Source organism: Dendrobates tinctorius, unplaced genomic scaffold (assembly GCF_039654945.1).
Source record: "Dendrobates tinctorius isolate UK_male_01 unplaced genomic scaffold, ASM3965494v1 ptg000054l, whole genome shotgun sequence".
In the NCBI taxonomy this organism is placed as follows: Eukaryota; Metazoa; Chordata; class Amphibia; order Anura; family Dendrobatidae; genus Dendrobates; species Dendrobates tinctorius.
In genome coordinates, this window is record NW_027361722.1 from 18,505,944 (window position 1) to 18,520,773 (window position 14,830).

General features: G+C 46.5%; 1 protein-coding gene across 1 annotated transcript in view; it reads left to right on the forward strand.

Moving 5' to 3' along the window:
* Nucleotides 1–12,400, forward strand: part of LOC141091557 (uncharacterized) — a 129,476-nt gene extending 117,076 nt beyond the window's left edge. Inside the window, exons 9-14 of the mRNA XM_073577222.1 lie at nucleotides 5,152–5,445; nucleotides 5,532–5,568; nucleotides 5,997–6,098; nucleotides 6,204–8,231; nucleotides 10,690–10,780; nucleotides 11,855–12,400. Coding sequence (XP_073433323.1) covers nucleotides 5,152–5,445; nucleotides 5,532–5,568; nucleotides 5,997–6,098; nucleotides 6,204–8,231; nucleotides 10,690–10,742 — 2,514 coding nt within the window. The 3' untranslated portion in view covers nucleotides 10,743–10,780; nucleotides 11,855–12,400. The remainder of the gene's footprint in view (nucleotides 1–5,151; nucleotides 5,446–5,531; nucleotides 5,569–5,996; nucleotides 6,099–6,203; nucleotides 8,232–10,689; nucleotides 10,781–11,854) is intronic.
* Nucleotides 12,401–14,830: the final 2,430 nt, after the last annotated feature.

Genomic DNA, 14,830 nt, shown 5'->3' on the forward strand with positions numbered 1-14,830 from the left:
TGCACTCCCAAATACAGTGGTAGCAGAGTATGCCAGAGTGAGGATGCACTGCTAAAGACATTGGGAGCAGAGTATTCCAGAGTGAGGATGCACTGCTAAAGACATTGGGAGCAGAGTATTCCAAAGTGAGGATGCACTGCTAAAGACATTGGGAGCAGAGTATTCCAGAGTGAGGATGCACTCCCAAATACAGTGGTAGCAGAGTATGCCAGAGTGAGGATGCACTGCTAAAGACATTGGGAGCAGAGTATTCCAGAGTGAGGATGCACTGCTAAAGACATTGGGAGCAGAGTATTCCAGAGTGAGGATGCACTGCTAAAGACATTGGGAGCAGAGTATTCCAGAGTGAGGATGCACTGCTAAAGACATTGGGAGCAGAGTATTCCAGAGTGAGGATGCACTGCTAAAGACATTGGGAGCAGAGTATTCCAGAGTGAGGATGCACTGCTAAAGACATTGGGAGCAGAGTATTCCAGAGTGAGGATGCACTGCTAAAGACATTGGGAGCAGAGTATTCCAGAGTGAGGATGCACTCCCAAATACAGTGGTAGCAGAGTATGCCAGAGTGAGGATGCACTGCTAAAGACATTGGGAGCAGAGTATTCCAGAGTGAGGATGCACTGCTAAAGACATTGGGAGCAGAGTATTCCAGAGTGAGGATGCACTGCTAAAGACATTGGGAGCAGAGTATTCCAGAGTGAGGATGCACTCCCAAATACAGTGGTAGCAGAGTATGCCAGAGTGAGGATGCACTGCTAAAGACATTGGGAGCAGAGTATTCCAGAGTGAGGATGCACTGCTAAAGACATTGGGAGCAGAGTATTCCAGAGTGAGGATGCACTGCTAAAGACATTGGGAGCAGAGTATTCCAGAGTGAGGATGCACTGCTAAAGACATTGGGAGCAGAGTATTCCAGAGTGAGGATGCACTCCCAAATACTGTGGTAGCAGAGTATGCCAGAGTGAGGATGCACTGCTAAAGACATTGGGAGCAGAGTATTCCAGAGTGAGGATGCACTGCTAAAGACATTGGGAGCAGAGTATTCCAGAGTGAGGATGCACTGCTAAAGACATTGGGAGCAGAGTATTCCAGAGTGAGGATGCACTGCTAAAGACATTGGGAGCAGAGTATTCCAGAGTGAGGATGCACTGCTAAAGACATTGGGAGCAGAGTTTTCCAGAGTGAGGATGCACTCCCAAATACAGTGGTAGCAGAGTATGCCAGAGTGAGGATGCACTGCTAAAGACATTGGGAGCAGAGAATTCCAGAGTGAGGATGCACTGCTAAAGACATTGGGAGCAGAGTATTCCAGAGTGAGGATGCACTGCTAAAGACATTGGGAGCAGAGTATTCCAGAGTGAGGATGCACTGCTAAAGACATTGGGAGCAGAGTATTCCAGAGTGAGGATGCACTGCTAAAGACATTGGGAGCAGAGTATTCCAGAGTGAGGATGCACTGCTAAAGACATTGGGAGCAGAGTATTCCAGAGTGAGGATGCACTGCTAAAGACATTGGGAGCAGAGTATTCCAGAGTGAGGATGCACTGCTAAAGACATTGGGAGCAGAGTATTCCAGAGTGAGGATGCACTCCCAAATACAGTGGTAGCAGAGTATGCCAGAGTGAGGATGCACTGCTAAAGACATTGGGAGCAGAGTATTCCAGAGTGAGGATGCACTGCTAAAGACATTGGGAGCAGAGTATTCCAGAGTGAGGATGCACTGCTAAAGACATTGGGAGCAGAGTATTCCAGAGTGAGGATGCACTGCTAAAGACATTGGGAGCAGAGTATTCCAGAGTGAGGATGCACTGCTAAAGACATTGGGAGCAGAGTATTCCAGAGTGAGGATGCACTGCTAAAGACATTGGGAGCAGAGTATTCCAGAGTGAGGATGCACTGCTAAAGACATTGGGAGCAGAGTATTCCAGAGTGAGGATGCACTCCCAAATACAGTGGTAGCAGAGTATGCCAGAGTGAGGATGCACTGCTAAAGACATTGGGAGCAGAGTATTCCAGAGTGAGGATGCACTGCTAAAGACATTGGGAGCAGAGTATTCCAGAGTGAGGATGCACTGCTAAAGACATTGGGAGCAGAGTATTCCAGAGTGAGGATGCACTCCCAAATACAGTGGTAGCAGAGTATGCCAGAGTGAGGATGCACTCCCAAATACAGTGGTAGCAGAGTATGCCAGAGTGAGGATGCACTGCTAAAGACATTGGGAGCAGAGTATTCCAGAGTGAGGATGCACTGCTAAAGACATTGGGAGCAGAGTATTCCAGAGTGAGGATGCACTGCTAAAGACATTGGGAGCAGAGTATTCCAGAGTGAGGATGCACTGCTAAAGACATTGGGAGCAGAGTATTCCAGAGTGAGGATGCACTGCTAAAGACATTGGGAGCAGAGTATTCCAGAGTGAGGATGCACTCCCAAATACAGTGGTAGCAGAGTATGCCAGAGTGAGGATGCACTGCTAAAGTCATTGGGAGCAGAGTATTCCAGAGTGAGGATGCACTGCTAAAGACATTGGGAGCAGAGTATTCCAGAGTGAGGATGCACTGCTAAAGACATTGGGAGCAGAGTATTCCAGAGTGAGGATGCACTCCCAAATACAGTGGTAGCAGAGTATGCCAGAGTGAGGATGCACTGCTAAAGACATTGGGAGCAGAGTATTCCAGAGTGAGGATGCACTGCTAAAGACATTGGGAGCAGAGTATTCCAGAGTGAGGATGCACTGCTAAAGACATTGGGAGCAGAGTATTCCAGAGTGAGGATGCACTGCTAAAGACATTGGGAGCAGAGTATTCCAGAGTGAGGATGCACTGCTAAAGACATTGGGAGCAGAGTATTCCAGAGTGAGGATGCACTGCTAAAGACATTGGGAGCAGAGTATTCCAGAGTGAGGATGCACTCCCAAATACAGTGGTAGCAGAGTATGCCAGAGTGAGGATGCACTGCTAAAGACATTGGGAGCAGAGTATTCCAGAGTGAGGATGCACTGCTAAAGACATTGGTAGCAGAGTATTCCAGAGTGAGGATGCACTCCCAAATACAGTGGTAGCAGAGTATGCCAGAGTGAGGATGCACTGCTAAAGACATTGGGAGCAGAGTATTCCAGAGTGAGGATGCACTGCTAAAGACATTGGGAGCAGAGTATTCCAGAGTGAGGATGCACTGCTAAAGACATTGGGAGCAGAGTATTCCAGAGTGAGGATGCACTGCTAAAGACATTGGGAGCAGAGTATTCCAGAGTGAGGATGCACTGCTAAAGACATTGGGAGCAGAGTATTCCAGAGTGAGGATGCACTGCTAAAGACATTGGGAGCAGAGTATTCCAGAGTGAGGATGCACTGCTAAAGACATTGGGAGCAGAGTATTCCAGAGTGAGGATGCACTGCTAAAGACATTGGGAGCAGAGTATTCCAGAGTGAGGATGCACTCCCAAATACAGTGGTAGCAGAGTATGCCAGAGTGAGGATGCACTCCCAAATACAGTGGTAGCAGAGTATGCCAGAGTGAGGATGCACTGCTAAAGACATTGGGAGCAGAGTATTCCAGAGTGAGGATGCACTGCTAAAGACATTGGGAGCAGAGTATTCCAGAGTGAGGATGCACTGCTAAAGACATTGGGAGCAGAGTATTCCAGAGTGAGGATGCACTGCTAAAGACATTGGGAGCAGAGTATTCCAGAGTGAGGATGCACTGCTAAAGACATTGGGAGCAGAGTATTCCAGAGTGAGGATGCACTCCCAAATACAGTGGTAGCAGAGTATGCCAGAGTGAGGATGCACTGCTAAAGTCATTGGGAGCAGAGTATTCCAGAGTGAGGATGCACTGCTAAAGACATTGGGAGCAGAGTATTCCAGAGTGAGGATGCACTGCTAAAGACATTGGGAGCAGAGTATTCCAGAGTGAGGATGCACTCCCAAATACAGTGGTAGCAGAGTATGCCAGAGTGAGGATGCACTGCTAAAGACATTGGGAGCAGAGTATTCCAGAGTGAGGATGCACTGCTAAAGACATTGGGAGCAGAGTATTCCAGAGTGAGGATGCACTGCTAAAGACATTGGGAGCAGAGTATTCCAGAGTGAGGATGCACTGCTAAAGACATTGGGAGCAGAGTATTCCAGAGTGAGGATGCACTGCTAAAGACATTGGGAGCAGAGTATTCCAGAGTGAGGATGCACTGCTAAAGACATTGGGAGCAGAGTATTCCAGAGTGAGGATGCACTCCCAAATACAGTGGTAGCAGAGTATGCCAGAGTGAGGATGCACTGCTAAAGACATTGGGAGCAGAGTATTCCAGAGTGAGGATGCACTGCTAAAGACATTGGTAGCAGAGTATTCCAGAGTGAGGATGCACTCCCAAATACAGTGGTAGCAGAGTATGCCAGAGTGAGGATGCACTGCTAAAGACATTGGGAGCAGAGTATTCCAGAGTGAGGATGCACTGCTAAAGACATTGGGAGCAGAGTATTCCAGAGTGAGGATGCACTGCTAAAGACATTGGGAGCAGAGTATTCCAGAGTGAGGATGCACTGCTAAAGACATTGGGAGCAGAGTATTCCAGAGTGAGGATGCACTGCTAAAGACATTGGGAGCAGAGTATTCCAGAGTGAGGATGCACTCCCAAATACAGTGGTAGCAGAGTATTCCAGAGTGAGGATGCACTCCCAAATACAGTGGTAGCAGAGTATGCCAGAGTGAGGATGCACTCCCAAATACAGTGGTAGCAGAGTATGCCAGAGTGAGGATGTGCTGCTGAATACTTTGGTATAACAGTATGCCAGAGTGAGGATGCACTGCTAAGGACACTGGAAGCAGAGTATGCCAGAGTGAGGATACACTGCTGAATACTTTGGTAGAAGAGTATGCCAGAGTGAGGATGTGCTGCTGACGGCATTGGTAGCAGAGTGTCTACACAGCTGTCTGCTCTAATTGTCTACCTATGATCAAGCAAACCTGTTGTCACTGGTAAGATTGCTGAAACCACAAAACGTTGCCTTATGTAAGACTCTGTATTTTTACAAAAATGTATATTCTCCAGAATGCGCTTTTTTTGTAATTATCTCTGGCCACCATTTTGCTGAATCATAGAGTGCTGGCCAAAGGTTTAAAAAAAATAATATTCACCTCACCTCTCGCCTCTCTAGCCACCTCCGCTGCTCAATCTCCCCCGTACGGTCCTTGACACATCTTCTTACTGCTGCGCACGCTGCATTTTCCTACAAGGCCAGGACTTCTGGGATGACCTTATGCATGATCAGGGTCATCCGAAACCTCGTCGCGTCTGGAAGGCCTGTGCTGCACTACCGAGCCTCGGAGTGATCCAGAGACTGTTGAATAGTGATGGAGGCGCTGCTAAAGGAAGTGTCAGAGAGTTGTCCCAGACGCCAACCAAGTGTCATAAGTGTGAATCGATTCTCAACTATCAACCTGTCCTTCATGTAAGACTGCTGAAACCATCAAGCATGTTGCCTCTGCGAGAGTAAAGTCCTTTAACTGAATACAGCATACGCCTCTATCTTTCCAGCCATTCAACACAGAAAAGTGCCTCCATCCTAGTCTATGTAACGGGAGACTCCAACTTACATCTTTTCTTGTAAGGGGTTCTAAACCCCATAAAACAGCAAACCAAAGAAACCGGCACAGAAACCTCTCATTTTCAGTGGTCACAGACTACTCTCCCATCTGTTATTTTTTGCGCCCACGCATACTACTTGGTCTTTTTCTTATCTGTATGTTCCGAAATCTCCAATTATTCTGCTTTATATATTGTATTTTACTTCTTCTCTTCTACTATTCCATATGTGGTACATCTATAAACAGTGTTAGCAAATACAATAATCTGTCTGCAAAGTGCATGCAAGATGAAATTAAGAGCAGGATTATGTGCAAAAATAGCAGCTCCCTTAGTAAACAGCTCTCATCAGAAATCCAAATACCTCCGATGTATATAAATGTTCAGCAGGTCCGGATAATAAGCATCTATTATAAGCTCCCGGTGTACTGACTACAATGTCGCTGTACATGCTCTCAGCCTTCGCTCTCGTCATCCTCTCCGCCCAGTTTCTGCATGCTGGAGCTGGTCCAGTCATTAGTAAGTATGATGTTTTTTATTAGAATTTGGAATCATTATTCTTTACTCTTCAACTGCAGAAGAAACTGGGAATTTAGCTGATATCTTTATGTTTTTTTTTTGAAGATGAAGCTCAGTGCACTTTGACACCACGTGAGAGGACAGACTGTGGCTTTCCGGGTATCAGTAAGCAGGATTGTATCAGAAGAGGATGCTGCTTCGATTCCAGGATCTCTGGGGTCATCTGGTGTTACAACATTCCTGAAGTCGTGGCTCCAGAAATAGCTCCTGAGCCTCAGGTCCCAGAGATACAACCGGAGCCTGAGCCTATGGTAGAGGAAATAGATCCTGAGCCTCAGGTAGAGGAAATAGACCCTGAGCCTCAGGTAGAGGAAATAGACCCTGAGCCTCAGGTAGAAGAAACAGACCCCGAGCCTCTGGTAGAAGAAACAGACCCCGAGCCTCAGGTAGAGGAAATAGACCCCGAGCCTCAGATAGAGGAAATAGATCCTGAGCCTCAGGTAGAGGAAATAGATCCTGAGCCTCAGGTAGAGGAAATAGACCCTGAGCCTCAGGTAGAAGAAACAGACCCCGAGCCTCAGGTAGAAGAAACTGACCCCAAGCCTCAGGTAGAGGAAATAGACCCCGAGCCTCAGGTAGAGGAAATAGATCCTGAGCCTCAGGTAGAGGAAATAGACCCCGAGCCTCAGATAGAGGAAATAGATCCTGAGCCTCAGATAGAGGAAATAGATCCTGAGCCTCAGGTAGAGGAAATAGATCCTGAGCCTCAGGTAGAGGAAATAGACCCTGAGCCTCAGGTAGAAGAAACAGACCCCGAGCCTCAGGTAGAAGAAACTGACCCCGAGCCTCAGGTAGAGGAAATAGACCCCGAGCCTCAGGTAGAGGAAATAGATCCTGAGCCTCAGGTAGAGGAAATAGATCCTGAGCCTCAGGTAGAGGAAATAGATCCTGAGCCACAGGTAGAGGAAATAGACCCTGAGCCTCAGGTAGAAGAAACAGACCCCAAGCCCCAGGTAGAAGAAACAGACCCCAAGCCTCAGGTAGAGGAAATAGACCCCGAGCCTCAGGTAGAAGAAACAGACCCCGAGCCTCAGGTAGAAGAAATAGACCCCGAGCCTCAGGTAGAAGAAACAGACCCTGAGCCTCAGGTAGAAGAAACAGACCCTGAACCTCAGGTAGAAGAAACAGACCCCGAGCCTCAGGTAGAGGAAATAGACCCCGAGCCTCAGGTAGAGGAAACAGACCCTGAGCCTCAGGTAGAAGAAACAGACCCTGAGCCTCAGGTAGAAGAAACAGACCCCGAGCCTCAGGTAGAAGAAACAGACCCTGAGCCTCAGGTAGAAGAAACAGACCCTGAACCTCAGGTAGAAGAAACAGACCCTGAGCCTCAGGTAGAAGAAACAGACCCTGAACCTCAGGTAGAAGAGACAGACCTTGAGCCTCAGGTAGAAGAAACAGACCCTGAATCTCAGGTAGAAGAAACAGACCCTGAGCCTCAGGTAGAAGAAACAGACCCTGAGCCTCAGGTAGAAGAAACAGACCCTGAGCCTCAGGTAGAGGAAACAGACCCTGAGTCTCAGGTCGAAGAAACAGACCCCGAGCCTCAGGTAGAGGAAATAGACCCCGAGCCTCAGGTAGAAGAAACAGACCCTGAGCCTCAGGTAGAAGAAACAGACCCTGAGACTCAGGTAGAGGAAATAGACCCTGAGCCTCAGGTAGAAGAAACAGACACTGAGCCTCAGGTAGAAGAAACAGACCCTGAGCCTCAGGTAGAGGAAACAGACTCTGAGCCTCAGGTAGAGGAAACGGATCCTGAGCCTCAAGTAGAAGAAACAGACCCTGAGCCTCAGGTAGAAGAAACAGACCCTGAGCCTCAGGTAGAAGAAGCAGACCCTGAGCCTCAGGTAGAGGAAATAGTCCCTGAGCCTCAGGTAGAGCAAATAGACCCCGAGCCTCAGATACAGGAAATAGACCCAGAGCCTCAAGTAAAGGAAGAAGACCTCGAGCCACAGATTGAAGAAGTCCCCGAGCCTCAGCTTCCAGTGTTGGTCCCCGAGCCTCAAGTCCAAGAAATAGAGACCCAGGAGAATGTGGAACCAGACCAAGAGTCTCAACAAGTAGAGGAAGAGGAAGGTAAGCTGGGATGCTGTATAGGCATTACTGGATACATCAGACATCTACAATAGGAGAAGTGACTCATAGAGTTGATGAATAGTGATGAGCGAGTATACTCGTTGCTCGGCTTTTCCCGAGCATGCTCGTTTGTCCTCCGAGTATTTTGGCGTGCTTGGAGATTTAGTTGGTGTCCACGCAGATGCATGATTTGCGACTACTAGACAGCCTGAATACATGTGGGGATTCCCTAGCAAACAGGCATTCCTCACATGTATTCAGGCTGTCCAGCAGCTGCAAATCATGCAGCTCTGTGGACACAAACTAAATCTAAGTGCACGCCAAAATACTAGGTGACCACCCGAGTAACGAGTATACTCGCTCATCACTAGTGGTGAATATGGTTGACAATGTTATGGTGGCACTGACTGTGTTGCAAAACCATAATGGGCTGGTCATGATTGTCAATGTTATGGGAGGACTTACTGTGACAATTTTATCAGATCTCTTGATGATAGTTTTACAAGGGCAATGATGTTATAGAGGCACTGATTTGCATGACAATGGCATGGAATAACTGACATCTGGAAATAACTTAAAGGTAATCTGTAACCAGGTTTTTGCTTTGTAACCGGAGAGAAGCATAGTGTAGGGGCAGAGACTCTGATTCAAGTGATGTTTTATGTGCTGCAAGTATAGCACAGCTCAGAATGCTGAGCTCTGTATAACCCACCCACACCACAGATTGGCAGCTTTTTCTGTATAGACTATGCATAGGCAGAAAGCTGCCACTCTGTACTCTAGTGATAATCTCCTGCTGATAAAGCACTGATTTTATTAAAACTACAACATGCAGCCCAGAAACTGACCCATCAGTGGAATTAGGGTCTCTGCCCCTACATTATGCTGCTTTTAAATTAGGTAGCAAAAACCTGATGACAGATTCCCTTTAAAGGCACTGACTATGTCTTGCAATGTTATGAGGATGATGATTGAGTCTGAGGTGACCATGTATGAAAATGTTATTGAGCAGGGCCGCCATCAGGGCATTACTGCCCTGACTGGCATATGGGGCCTAGTGGGCAGAGGGGGCCCGCATTGGGCCCTGTCTCATATGCTCACCGGGCCCCTACCGGCAGGCTAAACCGGGCCCTTAGCGGCGCTGTGGTGCGGCAGTTGAACGCTATTGACATGTGGGCCCGCCGGCCCGCACTTCAATAGTTAACAGCCGACAGCCAATCGGAGGCTGGCAGCTGACATTATAGTTAGTCACCGGTGAGTGAGTGCGTGCTTCAGTTGCATGGAGGGAGCTTCGCCGTAGGAGCGCGGCCAGGTAAGAAGAACTTGCTTTTGTTTTTTGTTTTTTTATTGAAAGCGGCAATCTGGGGGGGGCCCGAGGAAGACTGAGACACAGGGGCAGGAGGCAGACATGGGGGCAGAAGGCAGACATGGGGGCAGACTGAGACACGGGGGCAGAATGTAGACATGGGGCAGAATGCAAGACATGATGGGGGCAGAATGCAAGACATGATGGGGCAGAATGCAAGACATGATGGGGCAGAATGCAGACATGGGGCAGAATGCAGACATGGGGCAGATTGCAAGACATGATGGGGGCAGAATGCAGACATGGGGCAGAATGCAAGACATGGGGGCAGAATACAGACATGGGGCAGATTGCAAGACATTATGGGGGCAGAATGCAGGACATGGGGGCAGAATGCAGACATGGGGGCAGAATGCAGGACATGGGGGCAGAATGCAGGACATGGGGGCAGAATGCAGACATGATGGGGATAGAATGCAGACATGGGGCAGATTGCAAATCATGATGGGGCAGAATGCAGACATGGGGGCAGATAGCAAGACATGATGGGGCAGAAGGCAGACATGGGGGCAGACGTGGCAGAATGCAGACATGGGGCAGAATGAAGACATGGGGCAGAATGCGAGACATGGGGCAGAATGTGACAGTGAGACACAGGAGGGGGCAGAATGTGAGGCACGGGTGCAGAATGTGACAGTAAGACACAGGAGGGGGCAGAATGTGACAGTGAGACACAGGACGGGTTAGGATGTGAGACACGGGGCAGGATGGGAGACACATGGTGCAGGATCATGGGGCAAGATGGATACGATGGAGTCAGATGGGGCAGGATCAGGAGATCATATGGGGGCAGAATGGATACTAATAAGAGCAGGATGAGAGAACATATGGCTGGAGCCAGGAATGAGACACATGGGGGCCAGGATGGGGGATATTATTACCACAGGGGCTAATTAAGGGATATTATTACTGCAGTGATGTATTTATTTTATTTTTTGAGCACACTGTTTTAAATGGGGGATGGTTCTGTTACTGTGCAGAGCGACACTATGACGCCTTTTGTTCTTCATCTGGTGTAGTGAAGAAGTTGGGAAAAAATCAAGTAATGTGTTCTGCAAGCGGAGCTCTAGATAACTGTGTTATTTCCTGCAGAGATGAGTCCTGGCTGGAAGAAGTGGTGGTGGTCTGTGCTGGGTAAAATATGAAAACCAAAGATGAAGGACTTCACCTAGAGACATCACTGGTGAGTCAGTGTGTTACCTGTACACTGACACTATACACTATATACAAAGCTTCTTTGTATAATGTCACTGGTGATCACTGTATTCCCTGTACACTGGCACTATATACAGAGCTCCTGTGTATACTGTCACCGGTGATCACTGTATTACCTGTACACAGACACTGCATACTAAGTACAGATATCCTGTGTATAATGGCACTTAGGTGATAGTATTATGTTTTTTTTATTAATGATCAGTTTTGTAGTATTCAGTCACCATGTGGTGGTAATATGTGGTCTGGGCATGGTGCGGTGGTATTTGTCCCTTGTATGTGCTATTATTCTGTCACTGTGGTGGTAATATGTGGTCTGGACATGGTGTGGCGGTATTTGTTCCTTGTATGTGATATTATTCTGTCACTGTGGTGGTAATATGTGGTCTGGACATGGTGTGGCGGTATTTGTTCCTTGTATGTGGTATTATAGGTCACTATGTGGTGGTAATATGTGGTCTGGTCAGGGTGCAGTGGTATTTGTCCCTTTGGATGAGATATTATTGATCAGCTTAAAAATTGAAAAATAAATAAAAAATATACATAAATTGTATTGGATATTTTAACAAATGTTTAATAGATTAGAGTAGAGTAGGGCCTGGACAAAAGAGTCTACGTTGTCGTGGTGGCAGATTTAAAAAATCTTTTGGCCAAAACAATAGCTGCCGGCTATGTGTGTGATCTGGAGATTGGAACTGTTAATGTGTGATTGATGAGAAGTGGAGTTTTTCCAAGAGAGAGAGGTGGGACTGTGGACAGTTCGAGGGGTGGAGCCTGGGCGGAGTCTCAAGGGGGCCCTGAAAATTTTGCCAGTATGGGTGGGGCCCCGAAATTCCTAGTGGCAGCTCTGTTATTGAGGTAAGGTCTACTATTGTCAAGGAGAGACTTTGCATGATTGGCAGTAACCTGGAGGCAAGGGTTTAAATCTACAGGGGGCAATCCAATCTTGTGATTAAGTTTTACAAGAAGTAATCTGACTTCATTGTTGTGTGTCTTAGATGTTTTCCATCTTTATCTTATATATTTTACTTGTTTCTTTCAGTTTGCATTGAGTGAAGTCCTGAAACATCATTGGAACTATAAAGACCAGCCCTCCCAGGATTCATCTTTCGTAATAACTTTGTTTTCTTAGAAATAAAAAAAAATCTTCTTCTGGACTTACCCTGTGTTTTTTTCTTTCTTCACTAAGTACCTTTGCTAATTTTTCAGTGCCCTTACCGGAGCTTGGCTCATTTTTATACTGACGTTTTGAATGACTTTTTCTGACACTGTTATGACATATCACTGAGCTCTTAGGCTACGTTCCCATGATAAGATTTTGGTGAGTTTTTGATGTTGCAGATTTTCTGCAGCATTTTTGCACTTATTAAGTAGAATAGGTTACTTGCTTATTTTCAAAAATACACACAGTGGAAAAACTCACCAAAAACTCATTGTGGGAACGTAGCCTTTAGAGAGAGCCTTTGTTTAGTTTGCCTTGAGTGAAGTCCTGAATTATCGATGGAACTAAAATGACCAACCCTCCCAGGATTCAACTTCCATAATAACTCTGTTTTCTTAGCAATAAAAATCAAAATTTTCTTCTGGAGTTACCTGTGGTTTTTTTCTTTCTTCATGGAGTCAGTTTGCTGAATTTTTCAATGATCTTAACTGGAGCTTTGCTAATTTTTACACTGAGATTTTGAATGACTTTCTCCGACACTGTTATGACATAGCACTTACGTTGCCGTGATGAGATTTTGGTGAGTTTTTGATGTTGCTAATTTTTCTGCAGCATTTTTACACTTATTAAGTGGAATAGGTTACTTGCTTATTTTAAAAAAAATACACAGAGTGAAAAACTCACCAAAAACTCAACATGGGAACATAGCCTTAGGCCGGGGTCACACATGCATGTGTAATGCGAGGAACTTGCGCGAGTCTGTCTCATCAATACCCGGCACTGCCGCCGGCACTCGGGACCGGAGTGTGCGGCTCCATGTATTTCTATGCAGCCGCACACTCCGGTCTGAGTGCCGGCGGCAGTGCCGGGTATTGATGCGAGAGACTTGTGCAAGTTTCTTGCATCACACTGGCAAGTCTGACCCCGGCCTTAGAGGGACCCTTTGTTGATCAGTAATCTTTGCACCCGAGTTAGGTTTGGTACTAGCAGCCTTTGATGTTGAAACTTGAACCTTGGTTAAATGAGCTACTCAAGTCTCATTCAGACTACCATTTTTTTCGTACAAGTTCTGTTCATGTTTCTCACAGAGAGAAAACGCTCCTAGTATATAGTCTTTGGGACTGTTCTTGCGTCCAATATTTTTTGCGGACCAAGCAAAATGATGACACACTAATGAAATTCTGATCAAAATCACTCATAAGGGGCATGTGCCCACCAGCATAAATGATCTCATCTGTGAGAATCGAGTCAATTATGCAAATCACAATCTGATCAAACTCTGATCGGAGTTTGGTTAGAGTGTGATCATAATGTGATCCATTTCTCTCAGATAAGAAGATAGAGAAGAAAATGCCTCCATCTTCTCCATCATGTCATTCCGTAGAAATCGAACTACACTCAGATGTCATCCGAGTGCAGTCCGTTGGTTTCCATGGACTCATTGACTTGCATGGCCGAGTGTGATCCGAATATAGGACCAAACTCGGGCAAGCTGTGATCTTTTCCTTAGACAGGCTCTGTACGAGGAAAAAAATTTGAAATGTGCACGGCCCCATAGACTAATATTGGTTCAAGTGTGATTTGATGTTTTGTTGGATCGCAGTTGGACTGAAAATATGGTCGTCTGCACATGTTCTAAGAGAAAATCACTGTGTGTGAATTTGCACATGTTCTAAGAGAAAATCACTGTGTGTGAATTGGCCAGTTGCTCTCTAAGGCCTCCTTCACACGTCCTAGTGATTCCTGTACAGGAAAAACCAGTAGTGGTGAGATCCATGGTCCATGTGCCGTCCGTATGTACGTATGTGACCTTCGTGTGACATCTCTGTTTCCGTTTGCTGTCCTTGTCCATGTGACACATCCATGTGCTGTCCGTTTGTCTGTGTCACATGAATTGGCACATGGGGAAAACAGTACAGTTCGCGCTGATCCCAGGTGGGGACTGCTGAAGGCAGCTCTCGTCATTGTCGCTTTGTCTCCCTGAGATCAGTGCGACCAGGCAACAATGATGGGGGTTGTATTTAGCCGCCGGCGTATGCGTCCTGTGTAAAGTAAAGAATTGTATAAAAAAGGCTGGGCTCCCACGTAATTTTCACAACCAGCAGAGGGAAAGCCCAAAGCTGGGGGGCTAATGGTAATAATCTGGGAAAAGACAACATCCCAAAAGGTTCCCAGGCTATTAATATCAACCCATAACTGTCTGTTTAGCCTTTACTGGTGAATTTACAGGGGACCCCAGAAAAAAAAATGACGTAGGGTCACCCTATAAATTCAAACCAGCAAAGGCTAAACAGACAGCTGTAAGTTGATATTAATATCCTGGGAAGAGGAGCCAGAGATATTGACCCCCCAGACTACCAACATCAGCCCTCAGCCACCCCAAAAATGGTGCATGAATAAGATGCACCGAACACAGAACTTAGCCTTGTTCTTCCCACTTGTCCTGTGGTGGTGGCAAGTGGAGTAAAATTTGTGGCAAAAAAAGAAAGGATAACCAGCTCACCCAAATAATAGGCGTCCTGAACAATGGATCTCAAGGGACCACTTGTAGAGAAATTCAAAAAGGAAGAAAGGATTCCAGCTTCAACAACACATTTCGAATGCACAGACTGTGTTCTTTATCAGAGCTCTGATAAAGAACACAGTCTGTGCGTTTGAAACTTGTTGCTATGTCTATTTTTTAGCCATGGAATCCTTCTATTTGGAATAAATTTTGCAATTGATGAAGCTGTAATTCCTTTTTCCTTTCTGCATTTCACTATAAGTAAAGTTTGCGGTGTTTATGTCAGCTTTGTATTGTCATCTGACATCAAGCACATGGGTTTGTAATGGAAGAGGTGTCTATAAGACGCCCCC